This window comes from Equus quagga, unplaced genomic scaffold (assembly GCF_021613505.1).
Source record: "Equus quagga isolate Etosha38 unplaced genomic scaffold, UCLA_HA_Equagga_1.0 97243_RagTag, whole genome shotgun sequence".
In the NCBI taxonomy this organism is placed as follows: domain Eukaryota; kingdom Metazoa; phylum Chordata; class Mammalia; order Perissodactyla; family Equidae; genus Equus; species Equus quagga.
The window spans coordinates 1-18,258 of NW_025804228.1; the positions used below are offsets into that span (position 1 = coordinate 1).

Here is an 18,258-nt window from a genome sequence, read left to right on the forward strand (position 1 = left end):
TGGATGGAATGGTTTGTGTATGCCTGTTAGGTCCAGTTGGGTATGAGTAGAATGTTATTCTGCTGTTGGATGGAGTGGTCTGTGTATGCCTGTTAGGTCCAGTTGGTTATGAGAAAAATGTTATTCTGCTGTTGGGTGGAATGGTCTGTGTATGCCTGTTAGGTCCAGTTGGTTATGAGAAGAATGTTATTCTGCTGTTGGGTGGAATGGTCTGTGTATGCCTGGCAGGACCAGATGGTTAAGGGACAATTCAAGTGCAGTGTTTCCTTATTGATCTATCCATTGCAGAAAGTAGGGATAAAAGTCTCCTACTATTATTGTACTGTCGTGCATTTCTCCCTTCAGGTTTCTTAGTATTTGCTTAATTTATTTAGGTGATCTGATGTTGGGCTTATATATACTCACAGTTGTTATATCCTTTTGATGAATTGACCCCTTTATCATTATATAATGACCTTCTTTGTCTCTTGTTACAACTTTTTACCTGGTCTATTTTTTCTGTAATGCTACCCCTGCTCTATTTGGTTCCATTTGTGTGGAATGTCTTTTTCCATCCCTTCACTTTGAGCTTAGGTGTGTCCTCAAAGCCAAAGTGAGTCTCTTGTGGGCAGCATACAGTTAGGTCTTGTTTTTGAATCCATTCAGCCACTCGATGCCTTTTGATTGGAGAATTTAGTCCATTTACATTTAAAGTAATTATTGCTAGGAACTGACGAATGAGATCTTGTTCACTGTTTTCTGCTCTTCTTGTTACTTTCTTCTTCTTTGATTGTCTTTCTTTGTGAATTGATTATTTTCCATAGTGGTATGCTTTAATTCCCTTCTCAATAGCTTTTCTGTATTTAGTGTAGGTTTTTATTTTGTGGTTAATCTGAGGCTTCCATAAAACACATTATAGATATAACAGTCTATTTTAAGCTGAGCAGCTTAACTCAATCACACACAAAATCTCTACCCTTTCACTCCCTCTTCATATTTTATGTTTTTGATATCACAATTTACCTTTTTATATTGTGAATCCATTCAAAAATTATTGTAGCTATAGTTATTCTTAATACTTTTGTTCTTTAAACGTTTATACCAGAGTTAAGTGATTAACATAACACCAACTTACAGTATTAGCATATGTTGAATTTGATTATATACTCACCTTTACCAGTGACCTTTATATCTTCACATTTTCATGATACTAATTAGTGTCCTTTCATTTCACCTTGAAGAACTCCTTTCAGCATGTCTTGTAAGGCGGGTCTAGCTGTGATGAACTACCTCAGATTTGTTTCTCTGGAGCAGTTTTTATTTCTCTTTCATAACTGGAAAACAATTTTCCAGATAAAGTATTCTTGGTTGGCAGTTTTTTTCTTTCAGGACTTTGACTACATCACCCCACTTAACCTGACCTGCAAGGTTTCTGCTCAGAAGTCTGCTGATAGCCTTGTGGGGGTTCTCTCAAATGAGAGAAATATTTTTCTCTTTCTGCTTTCTAGACTCTCTCTTTGTCCTTGATCTTAGACAGTTTTATTATAACGTGATATAGGGAGAATATATATATAAGGTGGTTTGGGCCAAAATTTGGGAGTGACTCTTTAGTTTCATGAACTTGGACGTCCAAATCTTTCCCCAGATTTGCGAAGTTCAGGCATTATTTCCTTAAATGAGCTTTCTGCTCCTTTCTCCCTCTCTTCTCCTTCTAGGACTCCAATGATGCCTAGATTGTTTCTTTTTGAGAATGACTCACTGCTTCTTTCTTCTGCTTGGCTGAGTCTGCTGTTGAAGCACTCTGCTGAGTTCTTCAGTTCAGTCATTGTATTTCTCAACTTTGGGATTTCTGTTTGGATTTTTTGAATGGTTTCTATTTTTTTCTTAAACTTCTCATTTTTTCATGCATTATTTTCCTAATTTCATTTAGTTGTCTGTTTTCTTGTAGGTCACTGAATTTCTTTAAGAGGATTATTCTGAAAACATTGTACGGCTGCTGCATAGTACACTTAGTAAATATTCATCATCTTGCTTTACCAGCCCTATTTGCAAAATTGTCCATACTTGGGCCATTTTTCCAAACTCTCAGCCACGTCAGAATTTTAAATGTCCTGCAGCAGTGAAGGAAGAACCTCTATGAGGAGGTGACATTTCAGTCAAGCCTGAATGTTGAGGCCGAGTCACAGAAGATCTGAGAGAAGAGGATCCCAACAGAGGGAACAGCCATGCAAAGGCCCTGAGGAGAGGAAAGACTGGGTACAATGGAAGGTCAGAGTGGAAACCAGGGTGACCGAGTGCAGGGAGGGGCGAGATAAGCTGGAGAGGAGGTTCGAGGGCACAGCAGGGGCTCAGCAATGCAGAGTCTCTTTGGCTGTGCAAGGAGATCAATGTCCCTTCATAGCAGGACATCACTTCAAGATGCAGCCTGAGGTTCCTCTCGTTCTCCTGCCTCCTTGCACTCCCAGGCTCTCCAAGACCTCAGAAGCAGTTGCTCCTGTAGGCGTGGCCCACTCGGCGAGGGGGAGCTGATGCAGTGAGCACAAATACTAGAATGCTTGCCATTGAGCTCCACACACACTCTTCCAACTCATCTCAGAAACCGCAGTCTTGAAAGACAACATGCTTTAAGAGCCAGGCTTTCTGAGAGGAACAGTAGTAATGGCCACACTTATTGAGTGCTGACTGTGCACCAAGCACAGCTCTAAGTCCTTCGTGTGGAGTCCTTAAGACAACCCTGAGGTAGGGACTGCTGTTGTCTGCATTATATAGTTGAGGAAACTGAGTCTCAGAGAGGGGAGTTGCTGTGCCCAAGTCACACAGCAGAGCCAAGACTTGAGCCCAAGCAACCTTCTCCACAGCACAAGATCTTTGGAGATGATTTTTGTTTCCAGTGGTCCAGCTTTGAATTTCAAGTCATGGGATGGCTCAAGCTGGGACAGGGTGGCCTGTGATGGGAATGAAAGAGGAACCTGGGGGGAAAAGGGTGGGCATGAGCCCTCCCCTGACACTGCGAGAGCACCAGGCACACGGTGGGTCTCAGCCAGTATCTGCTGGCCAGGCTGTCGGGGCGGCATCAGGGGTCCCAGAGAGGGAAAGAGAAGGGGCTTCCTCAAGGTGGGACAGGGGGTCACCATTGGGCCCGACTGGGAGGGGCAGACACAGGAGCAGCGCTGTTGGCAAGAACAGAAAGGGACCTCAGAGACCTGGGGAGGCTGCCGGGGTACGGCCTGCGGGCCCTCCTCCCCTGTGTCCTAGGTTGGCTGCGGATCTCTGTCCTGAGAGGCACTTGCAGCCCGGAGGAATGAATCTGCCATGATGGGGTCTCCTCCCTGGCTCAGAGCCTCAAACGTGCCCCTTATGTCCGTCCTTCACCCTGGCGCCCTCCTGCTCAGACACCTCCCACAGCTACCTACTGCCCACAGGATGCAGTCCCTCGTTAGTTTCTAGAAGAACCCTCGAGCGGCATGGGGCCCTGTGGTCAGCGGGAGAGGCAGGCAGGGTGCTGGACTCAGAGACACCGGCCCCGCCTCCACCCACCACGGCCCCTCCCCATCCCCCCGCAGCCACCACCGCCCCCTGCTGGCTCCCGATAGGCTGGGGCAGAGGTGACAGCACAGATTTATTCCTGGGAATCTGCACAGCGAGGTGTGGGGTCGGGGTGGATCCAGGGTCGGGAGGCCGCGGGTCACTGGGGGCCCGCGCTCAGCGGCTCCACCCGCAGCCACAGTCCGCCCTCGGCACGCAGGATCAGCTCCGGCTTCCGGCGCGGCTCCTCCCCGGCCGGCAGGACGCGGAAGCTCAGCAGCGTGAGCGCCAGGACCACCTTCATCTCCGTCATGGCGAACGTCTGCCCGATGCAGTTCCTGCGGCGGGAGTGGGGGCTCGACGGCGCCCAGGACCCTCATCCCCGCACCATCGCGCCGGAACCTGTCCCGGGACCCCCGTCCCCGCACCATCGCGCCGGAACCTGTCCCGGGACCCCAATCCCCGCCCGCAGGCAGAGAGAAGCCTGGACCCCCACTAGGGCTTGCACAGCCCCTGAGCCTGGCCCAGACTGCAGCCGGAGCTCAGACCAACAGACAGGGGGCAGGGGCTCTGAGCACCACCGCGGACCCCAGGCCCCAGACCATTACCCATAACCTCCGGGCGGGGGTGTGTGTGGGGGGGTCGGGGGTGGACGAGAGCTGGAGATCTGACCATCTTCAGTTTTCCCGTTTTCCCGCCCTCACAGTCATGTTGGGATCTCAATCCCAGACCCCCGCCCCCATCAGCACATCTCCACCTCACATGCCTGCCTCATCACCTGGGCCCCGCTGAGAAGGGAATAAAAGCCAGAGGTGACCGCTCCTTGGTGTTTTCTGGGTCGAAGCGAAAGGGATCATAGACCTGGGGGCGAGGCCAAGACAGGGCTGCTGGGTGGGTTCTCCCAGGACCTCCAGCCATGGAGAGTCAGACGTGTGTATGATGGGGGGAGGTGATGTCTGATTTGCCAGGTCATAATGCTGCACCCTCCCCTGGGTCCCCTTAGGGGAGCAGACAAGGATGAGGGTTGGGGGAGGCAGCACCTCAGGATTTGGCCACACGGATGGGTTGTGGTGGGTCCCGAAAATACTGATGACGCAGATAATACCTGTGGGAGAGGAGGGGCCGGTTAAGAAGAGATCACCCCCTGGCATACGGGCCCCTCTTCTTGCCCAGGATCCTCCTCCTCTTGACGTTGAGGGCACCTTTGGGGATGACCCGGCCATCTGGGAGCACAATGTCCTGGGTGCAGCGTCGGGAAATGCCCACGGCGGGGGGGTGCAACCGCAGACTCTCCTTGATGCACATGGTCAGGAAGGGCAACTGGGCCAGGTCGTCCCTAAGGAAACCCCCCAACAATTATCCAGAGAGCCAAGACAGAGACCCCTCAGCCCTCCTCCTGCCCAGGTAGACCCTCTCTCCCTACAACAAAATGTATCCCAGATGGATCACACATCTCCAAACTCATTAAGTTGTGCACATTAAATGTGTACAGCTTTTGTATATTACCCATACCTCAATACAGTGGTTTGAAAATAAAAGAAAGAAAAGCAATATTACACAGTGCCAGACAGAGAAAATTTAGTCAGATACTTTTAAAAGCTTTTCTGAGCAAAACACAGCACCCAAATGCCAACCATAAAAAGGTTTAAAAATTGGCATAAAAATAAAATATTCTCTATGGCAATAGACCAAAATCAAAGGCAGATAAGTAAGAAAGAAGCAACAGAAATGGATCCAATGTTTTCCTCTTATTTATCATCGTACTAGAGACACGAGCTAATGCAATTAGACAAGGGAAAAAACGGATGTAATGCGGTTTGAAATGTGGGGGTAATTGTGTCATTTTTGGCAGAGAGTGATTTTATGCTTAGAAAACAGAAGAGAATCCACTGGAAATTTTTATAAACAATGAAAATCTGGAAAGGGGGCTGAATTCTGTTTCTTTAGCCCCTTTTTTGTTGGGTAGTGATTTGAATTTTTAATAGCTGATACAGTTAACTGGTTCTACATTGGAAAACTACAAAACACCGTCCCTATGGCCCAACACCACTCATTGCACTCCTCACAGTTTCCTGAGGTTATTTTTTTATGTATCCTTCCAGAGTTATGATTTTTCCATCTTAAAAAATTATATAGTCAGGTTGTAAACTATCATAATCTCAATAAAAAGTTAAAAATAATTATATAGTAGCATACTATATATTATACACTGCTCTGTATCTTTTTCATTTAACAATATATCAATCTCTTCTTGTCTATCTCCTGGGGATTTGTGTCAAAAATACGGCCTCCCTGGGCCAGCCCCGGGGCATAGTGGTTAAGTCCAGCCTCCTCTACTTTGGCAGCCCCGGGACGGAGGCCAGGATCCCTGGCGGGGACCTACACTACTTGTCAAGCCATGCTGTGGCAGCATGCCACGTACAAAATAGATGAAGACTGGCACAGAGGTTATCTCAGGGCTAATCTTCCTCAAGCAAAAAAAGAGGAAGATTGGTAAGAGATGTTAGCTCAAAGCGAATCTTACTCACCAGAAATAAAAAATAGGGCCTGCCCCACCCTGGAACTATAAAATAATTTTCCATGGTTTCCTCTAGAGCTTTTAGACTCTTTTATTGTTTATTTTAAACCTTTGATTCATCTGTATCTTATCTTGTTATGAGATGTGAGAAGCAGGTTGAATCAACTGTTTTCCAGGTAGCTTCCCTGTTGTTCCAAGAGCTTTAATTAAATGATCTTGATTTTCCCTATTGATACAAGACTCCCTCTTTAGCATTGATTCTGGTCAGTAGGCACAAAATTTGTATGCATAAATGATTGGCTTTTCTATGTAGAAATAACAACCAGTTAGAAAAGATAATAAAAGAAAAGACGATAATAACAATAATATAAAATCTGGATTAGACTTAGTGAGAAAAGTGAAATCTGTATATTCCAAAAGAACTTATGAACTTCTCTCAATCCAAATAGAAGATATGATTCACTGTAGCAACAAAAGATTCTAAGGGTTAAATTAACAAAATATGCAAAAAATCTCTATGCAAATATGTCAGACTCTATTAAGAGACTGAAGATATTTTGAATATCCAGAAATGGATATCCATTCCGCACTCTGGGATAGTGTGTGTTAATACTGTGCAATAATCCGTTTTCCACAGGCCAATCATACATTCACGTCAACCAGTAGAGTATATCCAATTCAAATAAAAATCCACCTGACCTTTTCAGAAACTTGGTAAACTTACTCTAAAATATTTCCTGGAAGAATAAAAGGTCATGAAGAGCTGGGTCAATTTAAAATTGAAAGATTAAAGAAGAGGAACTCTACCAGATATTAAGACCTATCACAAACAGGCAGTACTGAAAAAAAACAGTGTGGCACCTCTTCAAGGACGGGAAAATAGACCCATGGAACAGAAAAGAGAGCTCAGAGACAGACACGTGAATAAGTAACAACTTAACATGTGGTAAAGGAAGCCCACAGAGCCCTAGGGTATGGATGGAGGGAACGGCTGCAAAAGAAAGTTCTGACAAATTTGACTTTATGAAAATTACCCAAAAGTAATCAAACAGATGTAAGGTACAGCATGGTGAGTTTAGGTAACAATACTGTATTATATATTTGAAAGCTGCTAAGAGGGTAGATCTTAAAAGTTCTCATCACAAGAAACAAAAGTTTGTAACTGTGTGTGGTGATGAATGTTAACCAACTTACGGTGTCAAGGATAACCCTAGTCTTCTCTGTAATGTCTCATTTAGTGTAATAAGAACTTGTTCTCATCACCGTTTATCTCATTCAAAACTACTTTTCCAAAACTCATTCTTCAAGAAAAAGTGAAGAGCTCAAAGGTGTATTTTTAATGTGCCGACCTGAACTGCCACCTGGACAGAGACAGAAAGAGAGGAGAAATATAAATGTGGGCATAAGGATAGATGTCTTCTAAAGGAGGCACAGGAAATCATTGACAGGAGTTATTCCTAGGGCGCAGATTAAGAAGGAAATTCATCTTTATTATAAACTCTTTTGAACTCTTCTTTTTTACCAAGTGCATAATTTTTGTTAACTCTTGGATTAAAAAGAATAAAAGTATTTCTCCACCTCACGGGATCGCTGTGCTGAGCAAGACTTGGAGTGAACACTTCCTCCGAAACGCCTGTCCAGTCCAACATCTCCTCACCATACCCCAGCCCCTGGCCTGGCTCAGGCCTTGGATCTCCTCCCTGGGCCCGATCCTACAGCTTGTCCTCTCCAGTAGGCCCCCCCCCAGCCTAGAAATCTCTCTCTGCTACCCAGATCTCACCTGTCCTCCTCCTGCTCAAACACCTTCCTTGGTTCCCCATTGCCTTTGAGTTAAAAATGGAGCCCTTAACATTTCACTAAAGTCTTCCACAACCAGCCTCTCCTGCCATCTCCCAGCCTCATCATCTCACCATGAGTCAGTCTCTCTCGCTTTCTCCCGCCCTTCCCGTCTCCTTCCCTTCCTTTGTCCCTCCATCCCCCACTCTCTCTCTCCCTCTCTTGCTCCCTCCTTCCCTCTCCTTTCTCTCTCTCTCCTTCCCCCTCCTCCATTCTATTCGTCTCTCCCGCTCTTTGTCTCTCTTTATCTCTCCCTCTCTGCTACCTTCCCTCCCCCTCTCCCTCTGCCTGTGCCCTTCTCCTCCCCATCACTTTTGCCCACACTATCTTCTTGAGAGAACCACACACAACTACACCCAAATGTCTACTGATCAGCATTCAAGGTCTCAGCTGAGAACTCTCTCCAACCTCAGTCTTGCCTGTCCTGCTCTGAACCCAGGTCCTGCCCATGTGGACTGGGTGTGTCCTGACCTGGGATGATCCCCCACCAGGCTGGGAGCTCCTGGAAGGCACAGGCAAGGTCTGGGTGCTTCCCGGGTCTCCAGGACACAGGATAGGGCTGAGAAGAGCTGGGGATGGCACAGAATTGGGGATGGGCAGGCAGTGTGGCAGTGTTTGCTGAATGGGGACTGGATGGATGAAGGTGGAGGTGTTCATGGACAAGAGTTGAGTGACTTCAATCCCCAGGTGTCCCCTGTGAACCCTGGACTGAACAATATGATAGGAGTTAGGAGCCCAGCAAACATCCAGGCGGTGCAGATGTTTGAAAGAATGTGATTTCAGAGAGAAAAGTAAGGGAGCAGAAGGGAGGTTCACTCTCTGAACATGTCCTGAGGGGCATGATCTGCCCTCACACATTGCACTAATTCTCTCAACCGCCCAGATCTTCTACTCAGAAGGGTTTTCCCTGTCCTTATCGACCCGGGCTGGGTACCAGACCCCGCCTCTGGGCTCTGCTCCTATTTCCACTAAGCAAAAATCACAGAATGGATGAAAAGATCTTCCCACTCCCAGCTGGGGAGCAGAGCCAAGGAGAGGGTTTCAGGAACAGACCATGTGCACCTGCACTCACCACTCAATCTCTTTAGGCTCGCGGTCCCTTAGGTGGTCTCGCACCTCCTGCCGGCAGCGCTGCTGGTGCTCTGGGTGCCTCGCGAGGTTGTACAGGACCCAGGAGAGGCCGCTGGCTGTGGTGTCATGTCCTGAGAGGCAGCCAGACAGGTCTGGGTCTCTCAGCGACTTAAGCACCAGAAGGTGGACAGCGCCCTGACACTAAGGCCCTCAGGGAGGACAGGGGACTATGGGCTGGTCCAGGGCCCACCAACCAAATCCCTGGGATAGAGAGACCCCTGCCCCTTCTGTATTCTCACCCCCAAACATAAAGGTGTCAGCTTCAGCTCGGATGTCCTCATCTGACAGTTCCTTCCCATCTTCATCCTGGAGAGAAAGCAAGACCCACAAAATCACCAGTTCCTAGGGGCCCTGAGACAATCTCTGAAGCTCCATCATCATCCCAGGAACCCAAGCCAACCCTGCACTCCTGGACCTTCCTTGGTCCCTATCCCCAGAGGCCCCACCCCACAGGCCTCCTCCTTGGCATCCTTGCCTCCTCTCTTGTCCCTGGTGGGAGGAATCAATGATCCATGAACATTTCCATGGTTCGTGATGAAGGCTTTCTGAGAAAAATTTATTGGCAACCTGGGCTGCAGGATGATTGACTGGCAACTTGCCTTGGAAGTTAGTGATTGAGCATCGCTCCAGAGCAATTTGCTCACATTGTTGGATGGTAGATCCAGAGATTCCTTATCTCCCCTGGAGATAACCCTACAGAACCTACAGACTTTGCCTTCTCACTGAAGATCTGCTTATATTCCAGAAAATTCTCCTTCTCCTCCTCTCCTTGTCTCTCTCACCATAAGGAAGAAAGGACAGATGAGTCAGCTGTCCTAAGTTCCAAAGTTCATACTGTGGGGACACCTCTCTCATGATGCAAGCATGGCTGCATGCACAAGTAAAAGCATCATGTCACCCTCAGAGGAACTTGGGAATGGGGAACCAGAGCCACACTTCTGCTCTGGCTACTGTTACTACTGTGAGCAATAAGTGGGCCACTCTGATCCAGGGTTCTGAGGTACATATAGGTGTAGTCTAATATATATATATTAGACTCAATAAGTTAATCATATGTATATCTATACATATGATTAACTTATTAAGTAAAGTCCCAGGCCTTGCCCAGCATCAGTTTCAGACTTAGCAGTCCCCCGGAGCCTGCATTCCACACAGTCATCTCTAAAACATACCCCTGACCCATCCCTCCCTTCCTCAAGCACCTTCCATGCCTCCTCACTTTTCTCTGGATCAGGTCCAAGTTCTCCCATCTGACATTTGAAATCAAGGTACATCGTCCCTCTCGAATTCAGATCCCAGAGAAGCCCACCTTAGCCAGCAGGAGCACATCGATGAAGTCCAAAGTCTTGACCTTAGCCTTAGCCTTGAGGAGGTCATCAAGACCCTGATGAGGGAGGGTGCGGCGGCGCTCCTGGATGATGGAATCTGTGAAGTCGTGCACCAGGCGGCAGACCCTACGGAAGCGCTGTCCCTCAGAGGTGAGGTGGTACAGGGAGTCCATGTACAGGAAGATCTGCTCATTCCGCTTTGTCACAAGGGCACTGAGCTCCAAGACAGCAGAAATGTATTCACTAGGCTTCCTGCCGGATGCGGGCATGAAGGGAGGCAACAACTTAGCTCACCTGAAGCCCCGGAAGCACCTCCCACCAGAAGGCAGGTCCAATCTCCCATGGGGAAACTGAGTCTCCAGGAACAGATGGACCCACAGATGGATGGTGGGGATGATCCAGGAGACGTGGCTCTCCAGTCTTTCTTCTCTCCCTGCTTCCTAGTCTCTGTGAGCTGCCTCCATGTGCCAGGTGCCCAGGGCACAGCTGAGACATCATGCTTCTCTCCTCTATGTGCCCTTCTCCTTCCAAAGCTGTCCACACAGCTCAGACTTTGTCCTCTCCCAACTGACAGTGGACCTAGCCTCTCCTGAGTCTCCACGCATCCATTGTCAACACCCCCTGTATCTACATGACAGTCTGTCTTCTCTAGAGTCAGACATCCAAGCTCAGCTTTGACCACAACCCTCATCTGCTCAAACACCTTCCATGGTTCCCTGGAAACCTCAGTATCAAGTTCATATTCCTTTGCTTGGCTTTTTAATGTCATTAAGACCTACCCCTGCCTACAACTCCAACCTCACTACCCAGGTGTCTCCTCATTGTTGCAAACTCTCTGCTCTTCCTAGCCTCCTGGCCTGTATCAAACATTTCTACCTACCCAAAAGGATTGCTCTGTCTCTTTCCCCTTCCCTGAACTTTGGTGTCCAGCTCAGACCCTTCTCCTCCAGGAAGGCCCTTCTGATTGTCATGGTCAGTCCTCCCTCCATCTATTCCCTTGTGTCTATGGCCCATGTTCCCAGGCCTTGGGCAAGGACTCACTCCTGGCAATCGCTGTTGAAACTGAAGACACATTTCTGCAGACTGTCGAGGGTCATGAGGCTGATGTGCTCAAACATGTCCAGATGGGCACTGCCCTCCGAGGCCAGGCGCTTCCACTTGGCCTGGACAGAGAAGCAGCAGATCCTAGGCTGGGACTGGCCGCCCCTGAGCCCCGCGCCAACGCAACACCAGGATGGGCTCCCCAGACCAAGCCTCTTGGTCCCAGGCACCTGTCCTGTGGAGGACCAGGCATGAGTGGGAGTGGACGCTGTTACTGTGAGGACATGAAGACCCCACAGCTGGAAGTCAGGAGACCTGCATTCCAGTCCTGGCTCTGCCTGCTACACGCCGTGCACCCTTGGCCAGCTCATTTCCTTCCTCTGGGCTCCACTTGTCAAATCCTCAGTGAAAGGTCAGATGACCTGCTTTGGTGTCAGACAAACCAGGTTGGAATCCCAGCTCCACTTGTTAGCTCACTTGCTGTCTGTGTGAACTCGAGCAACTCCCTAACCTCAGTTTCACCATCTGCAATGGGGAAAAAGAATCTCCACCTCACAGGGACGTGAAAATTAAATTAGACAACACACGTCATGGAATTGCCATGTAACTTCTGGCATATAGAAAGTGTTCAATAAATGCTAGCTTTCATCATCCTACTGTTATATATTGGCTAGGATACTGTCCCCTATGTTGGTAGCAGTAGTCCTCCATGGGACCTGAGCACCCTGCACATTCTTGCTGGGTATGCCAAAAACATGTTCTTTACCTGGGCCACTTATCAGAGCTGTGTTTGCAGAAAACAACATTGAGGGAAGAGGAAATGTCTCCCCCTGGGCACATATCAGGCTTGCTTCCAATTGCTATGAAACTCATGCAGTCCCTAAACCTAGTGCTCCTCCTGTGCATTGCAACATACTGCATGAGCAGGCATCCGTGGAAGCCCACCTGTGTTGTCCTCATGGGAATTGGGGACTTGGAGAAAGAATGCAAACCAACAATAGGCACGTGCCGCTTGCCGAGCCATGAGTAATAAACTGTCCTTTGTCTCTGGTTCAGGAGTCTCATGTCTTCTGGCAGGATCCACAAAACACTAACGAGCTTACTTGTTAGCTAGCAAGTGTGCGAAAGTCCCAGGCACTTCACAAAACCCCCACCTCCAATGCTTCACCTCCCTACATCCACCCTTTGCAATGTGCCTGTGAACTTCCATGAGGAGAAGCCACACATTTCATCCACCCTTTCATTCTGTGCTCGTCTTTGAACTTGCTTTGGCCAATGTGGTAAAAATGATGAGTGATCTTCCGAAACCTAGAGCTCAAGAGGCATTGAAGCTTCCTCTCAGCCTCTTGGAACCCAGCCTCTGCCATGTGAACAGCCTGAAATGCCTTCTGGAGGGAGGGAACCACACAAGAGGATTGCCCCAACTGAGAGCATCCTAGACCAGCCTGCAGCCAACCAAGCCCCAAACACATGAGAGGACTGAGCCCAGAACATCAAAGTACCTGACCCACAGCTGATCACAGATACGTAAGTGACCCCATCCACATCCAGAAGAACCAGCTCACTGACTCGTAGACTTGTTAGCAATAATAAAACTTTATATATTGAAAAGTGGCTTGTTACTCCATATTCAGGACTCAACATGCAATATTCATCACTATCGTCAACAGTGTCTCAGGATTCCAAGGCTTCTGAGAGGGAAACATAGAAACTAGCACATGAGCACCTACTATGTGCCAGGGACGTGGGTCCATTACGTCATCTTGTCCATCCTGCAAAGTGAGGCTTATTATCCCCAGTTTACAGCTGAGGAAACCAAGGCTCAGAAAGGAGAAGCAATGGCCCCAAAGCTACCCAGGAGAGTCAGAATTCCAGACAAGATGTCTCTGAGCCCCCATTGCCCCCAAGGCTCCAGGTAGGAGCTTGGGTTCAAGAGACTCACATGCATGATGTTCACACTGTCATTGAAAATCCTCACGTAGGACTTCAGGATGTTGAAGTGCAAGGCGGGTGTCAGCATGCGGCGGTGCCTGCTCCACTTGTCACCACCACTCAGCAGGAGCCCATCCCCTGGTAGGGGCAGCCACAGAGAGTGAGCAAGGGAGGGCCTTCCCCTGGGCCCCAAGGTTGTCCCCAATCCCCTCACATGCAATTACTCACCCAGCCAGGGCTTCAGGAAACTGTAGAAGACCATGTCCTTAGGCGCGATGGCAGCTGACATGAGAGATAAGCCATCAGGGGCCATGTAGCGGGGGAGGGGAGGGACTTTTGAGGCAAGGCGGGGCCCCAGCCAGGGGTGTGCACTCCCCCTCCATGCCCAGCATAGCAGGAGTTGGGGCAAGGGCAGAGGAATCCAGGAGAAGGGGCAGGGTAAAGGGGGCCTAGACCAGGCAACAGCACAGACTATAGCAAAGGCAGAGCCCACAGACACACCCCTACGTGCTTAGATGCATCCCAACATGGCATAACACGCCACAGCATGGCTCAGTGTGGCTCCTACAGGGTCCAACATGTTCTAAACACCCGAGCACAGCCAAGAACTCTACAAAACGCCTTCACAGGGACCTGGGACACCGTGTCTGCCCAGCTGTCACATCTCCTGGGACATCTGACATGGCCTCACCATGCACTAACATGTCCTGACATGAAACAACATGCATGACACACCCTGACATCACACAACGTGCTCTAAAATGGACCGAAAGATAACCTCAGCATATCCTACAGACAGGACTTACATGTAGTCCCATCAATGTCACAGACGTGGACCAGACATGACCCAGAAATATGCTAAGACCTGCCTCAGACAAGACTCGCATAAGGTCTCAGGCATTTCTCAGAAGGACCCAGGTCCCAGAGCTCAGACAAACCCCAATTTGGCCCAGAAATGACCAGCAGGAGAACCAGACACACTCAAGGGGCATCAGACAAAACCCAGATTCCAACACACCTCGAATGTCCTTGGCCACAGGCGAGCCCCAGTCATGACTGCGACCATCCCCATTTGATCCGAGGAGCAAACATATACCAGATGTAACCAAATATAATATATACCAGGTGTAGCCAAGTGTAACTTACACCACTATTACCAAAGGTATCATATACCAGCTGTAACCAAGTGTAACATATGCAAGCTATAACCAAATGTAACATATGCCATCTGTAACCAAGTGTAACATATGCCAGTTGTAACCAAAGGTATCATACACCAGTTGTAACCAAGTGTAACATACCAGCTGTAACCAAATATAACATATGCGAGCTATAACCAAGTGTAAAATGTATCAGCTGTAGTAAGTGAAACATATACAAGCTGTAACTAGGATCCAGGTAGAAACACAACTGTGACCAGACGTGGCCATACAGCAGACAGCACACAGATACAGCCTCAGCGTGAGCAGACATGACCACGTGTCCGGCAGGTGGGGATCCAGGTAAGACAAAAGCAGTCATCTCCAGAACAGGCCCTCCTGTCTGCACCGGGTCACCTGCCCAGCTGGGGGCGGCTCAGAGACCTCAGCAGCAGGCAAGCTGTGGCCAGCGGGGTGTCTACCTGGAGCAAAGAGCACCGGCTTGATGCAGGTGGGGTGAAAGATGCGGATGACTGCATGCCAGGGCCCCACCCACCAGCAGCACACGTCCCCATAGGTCCTCGCCAGGCTCTCTGTACAGGAGACCTTCCTCTGAGCTCCGAATCTGGAGAGGAACAAAGAGGAACTGAACCACTCTTCCAGGTGGCCAGAGGGAAGGACCTGCAGGGCAGAGACCTAGACCTGAGCCCCGCGAATCCCACCCAGCAGCTTATCCTTCTCCGGGGGTCCTTCCCCACACCTTCCATACACGACAACTGAGGTCCCTCAGTTACAGGAACACAAAGGGTCCTTCCCCATTTGAATCCCGAGTCCATGTTCACCTGACCTCTCTCCTATCCCCATTTTCTGGATAAGGAGACTGAGGCTCTGAACAATATGAACTCACTTGCACACAGCCTTCCAGGTTGTAAGTGGCATGCCTAAGACCTGATCCCAGATCTGTCTGAATCAGGGCCTGAGTTCTTACCCATCGAACTGCCTTGAACCCCAGAACAATAGCTCTGAGAACCCTATGCCTGCCTATCCGGGCAATCGGAGTCACAGTGACTGGATGAGGAACTGGTCCTGTGACCTAAGCAGGCAAACTAAAGCGAGTCCTGCAGCTCTTCCTGGAACTGTTGGGAACGATCTCATGTTTCCGTAGGAGCTGAGCTTCTGGGACTCATCTTGACCAGCGTGAGACTGAAGCCATCACAGAGGGACACAGAACCAACAAACGAAGACCGACTCCCGATGACACTGTCTGAGACCTGGATCCAGCCACGCCTGAAGACAAGATCCCTGGCCTGAACAGTCAGTCGATTCCCTTTCTTTGCTTAGACCATACAGGGTAGACGTTGCACCACTCACAGCTGAAAGAGACCCTGGCAGCCAGAGAAAGCCAGGGACCTGCCTAGAGTCACCCAGCATTTTGGTGTTAGAGCCAAGGACCCTGTCGGCTTCTGCCTGTTCCCCACTTCAGCCTGGTCCGTCTGGAAGTCAGAATGGCAGGGGAACAACAGAAGGGAGCCTGGCTGGGGTGGGGTCTGCTTGGGGTGATTCCTGGGGCCTGGAGCAGGAGGGCCATGAGCTTGAAGAGGACAAGCCACAGGAGGGAGTAGAAGGAAGCAACCCATCAGAGTTGGACGTCATGAAAATAGCAGCCCAGATCCTGCACCAGCTCAAGTCCTCAAGCTCTGGCCTGGGGGTGAGCAGGGCTGAGGCCAGACCTAGCAGGGGGCCTCAGATCCCATCTTGCCCACTGCAGCCCTCTGCTTTAAAAAATTTCGGCTCATTGTTTCAGACCCAGTTCCAGCAGCCCCTCCTCCAGGACGCCTTCCAGCCTGGCCCAGCAGAGACCTTGCTTCTCCTCTGGGCTGCCTCATTCATCTCCCTCCAGCCCATTCCTCACCACTCGAGATCGGGGATCACTCTGCCTAGATCTGTCTTCTAAGAGTAAAGATCCCCCCGGACAGTGACTTGCATGGAAGCCTCTTGGGGCCCCAGGGGTGCCCAGGACAGCAGGGCAGGGGGCAAACAGCAGTGGAGGGAGGATCGGTGAGATGGGGGTTGGTGAAAACAGGAAGGAAAGAGAAAGATGACTGAGAGGAGAGGGGCAGAGGGCCGAGGGCCGGGGTCCTGCAGGGGATGCACAGAAGCTTGCAGGGAGCAGCTAGAAGCGCTTGGATGCACCGCGGCACCACCACCACAAGCTCTGCATGGGTACCTGAGGCGCTGAGGACAGTCCGGACCATGTCGGGGTGGCAGAGATTGACAAGGGGTATGACCGGGCCCAGCCAGGTCACAAATCCCTGGGGGTAGTTGGCCACCAGCTGAGTAACAACTCTCATGCCTTGCTCAGTGAGGGTGACCTGCAAGCAAGGAGGGGCCGTCACTCCCCAGAAACAGCCATGGCATGTCCCCCCTGCAGCCTCTCATGTGGACGCTCTGTCCAGATTCTGCAGGGATGGGGGAATCTATGCTTCCTCCTGCTCCTTTCCTCTCAGGGCAGGAGGGTCCCTGAGGCCTCTCCAAGTCCCAAGGGAGCAACCAGGGCACAGGGAGAAAACACGCTCTGCACACAGAGGCCGACCTTGGCTCCAGAAGATGGATTTCCCTCATCCTGGGAGGGGTTGCAGCCCTGGGGCGCCCACAGGGGGAGGCACTCAAGAGGGAGGTTTGTGAGCAGGAGGGTGGACTCAGGACTAGACCCAGGGGCTCATTCTCACATCCTTTTCAAGTCCTGACATGTCCAGGGGGTCTCTGGTTCCCCCAATGGTGATGGGTTTGCAGACAAAGGACGTACCAGGCCAGGCAGACCCCAGGGAATACACCTGAACTCCGAATATCAATCAGAGGGCAGCTCCCACCCCTTCTGATGGCCAGGCTCTGTGCATACAGCCTCCTGTCTGTCTCTCCATCTCTCACACTGCATCCTGTCTGTCTCTCTGTCTCTCCCAGTGGATCCTGTCTGTCTCTTTATCTCTCACAGTGGGTCCTGTCTGTCTCTCTGTCTCTCACACTGCGTCCTGTCTGTCATTATCTCTCACAGTGCGTCCTGTCTGTCTCTTTTGAACAGTGGACACACACATAAATAGTGTCCTTTACAAGTGAAAAAACTGAGACTATATACTCTAAAATGGGAACAAGTGGAGGGTTGGCTCCTGGTAAAGTGTCCTCTCCAGTCCTTCGGAATTCCCAAGCCTGACAACTACCCCTGGTGCTCCAGGCAGTTGAACACTTCACCTCTGACCCCTCCCTGCTCCCAAGGATGCTGAGACAAACACTCAAAGCACCTCAACGAATTGACCCAGAGAGGAATAATCACTCAGCCAAGGTAACACAGCGAGAGGGGCTGGAGGTGGGAAGAGTGTCCATGACGAGCCCCCACATCTGAGCCCTCAGAGCAGGAGGCAGACCTGCTGGAACCAAGGCATTCCCGCTGCCCCCAGGGCCCAGAGAACATCCCAAGACCCAGAATCCCAGGAATGCCTCACAATGAACTTCGGAACATCCCCCTTCGGAACTTTGTCACGAGAACAGTGAAATCACAGGAAGTGCTCCCCTGAGCTGCGGCTCTCGCCCAGGGAAGGGAAGGAGAGCTGTACTCATCCCTTAGCTGGCCCGGGGGACGGGAGGAGCGGGTGGTCAGCTCTGTGGCCGTGACGGACAGGGGTGAAGGCACGTTCTCCACCCAGGTCCTCAACACTTGCTGTGAGTGCCCGCTGTCCACCCGCCCCTGGGCTGGCCCTGCCATGTCTGCTCCCAGAGCTGCCATCAAGGTGGAGAGATAGATAATAAGTACTTGGACAATTAATGTTTAATTAAG

General features: G+C 50.1%; 1 protein-coding gene across 1 annotated transcript; it reads right to left on the minus strand.

Moving 5' to 3' along the window:
* Positions 1 to 3,579: 3,579 nt before the first annotated feature.
* LOC124234623 (cytochrome P450 4F2-like) lies at positions 3,580 to 16,801 on the minus strand (the record flags this gene model as incomplete). Its single annotated transcript, XM_046651944.1, has 11 exons — positions 3,580 to 3,842; positions 4,283 to 4,365; positions 4,545 to 4,609; positions 4,707 to 4,840; positions 8,931 to 9,060; positions 9,229 to 9,295; positions 10,299 to 10,569; positions 11,359 to 11,480; positions 13,301 to 13,428; positions 13,519 to 13,572; positions 16,657 to 16,801. Coding segments are annotated over 11 exons (1,377 nt in total), but the record flags the coding sequence as incomplete, so codon positions are not given.
* Between the last annotated feature and the right edge of the window lie 1,457 nt (positions 16,802 to 18,258).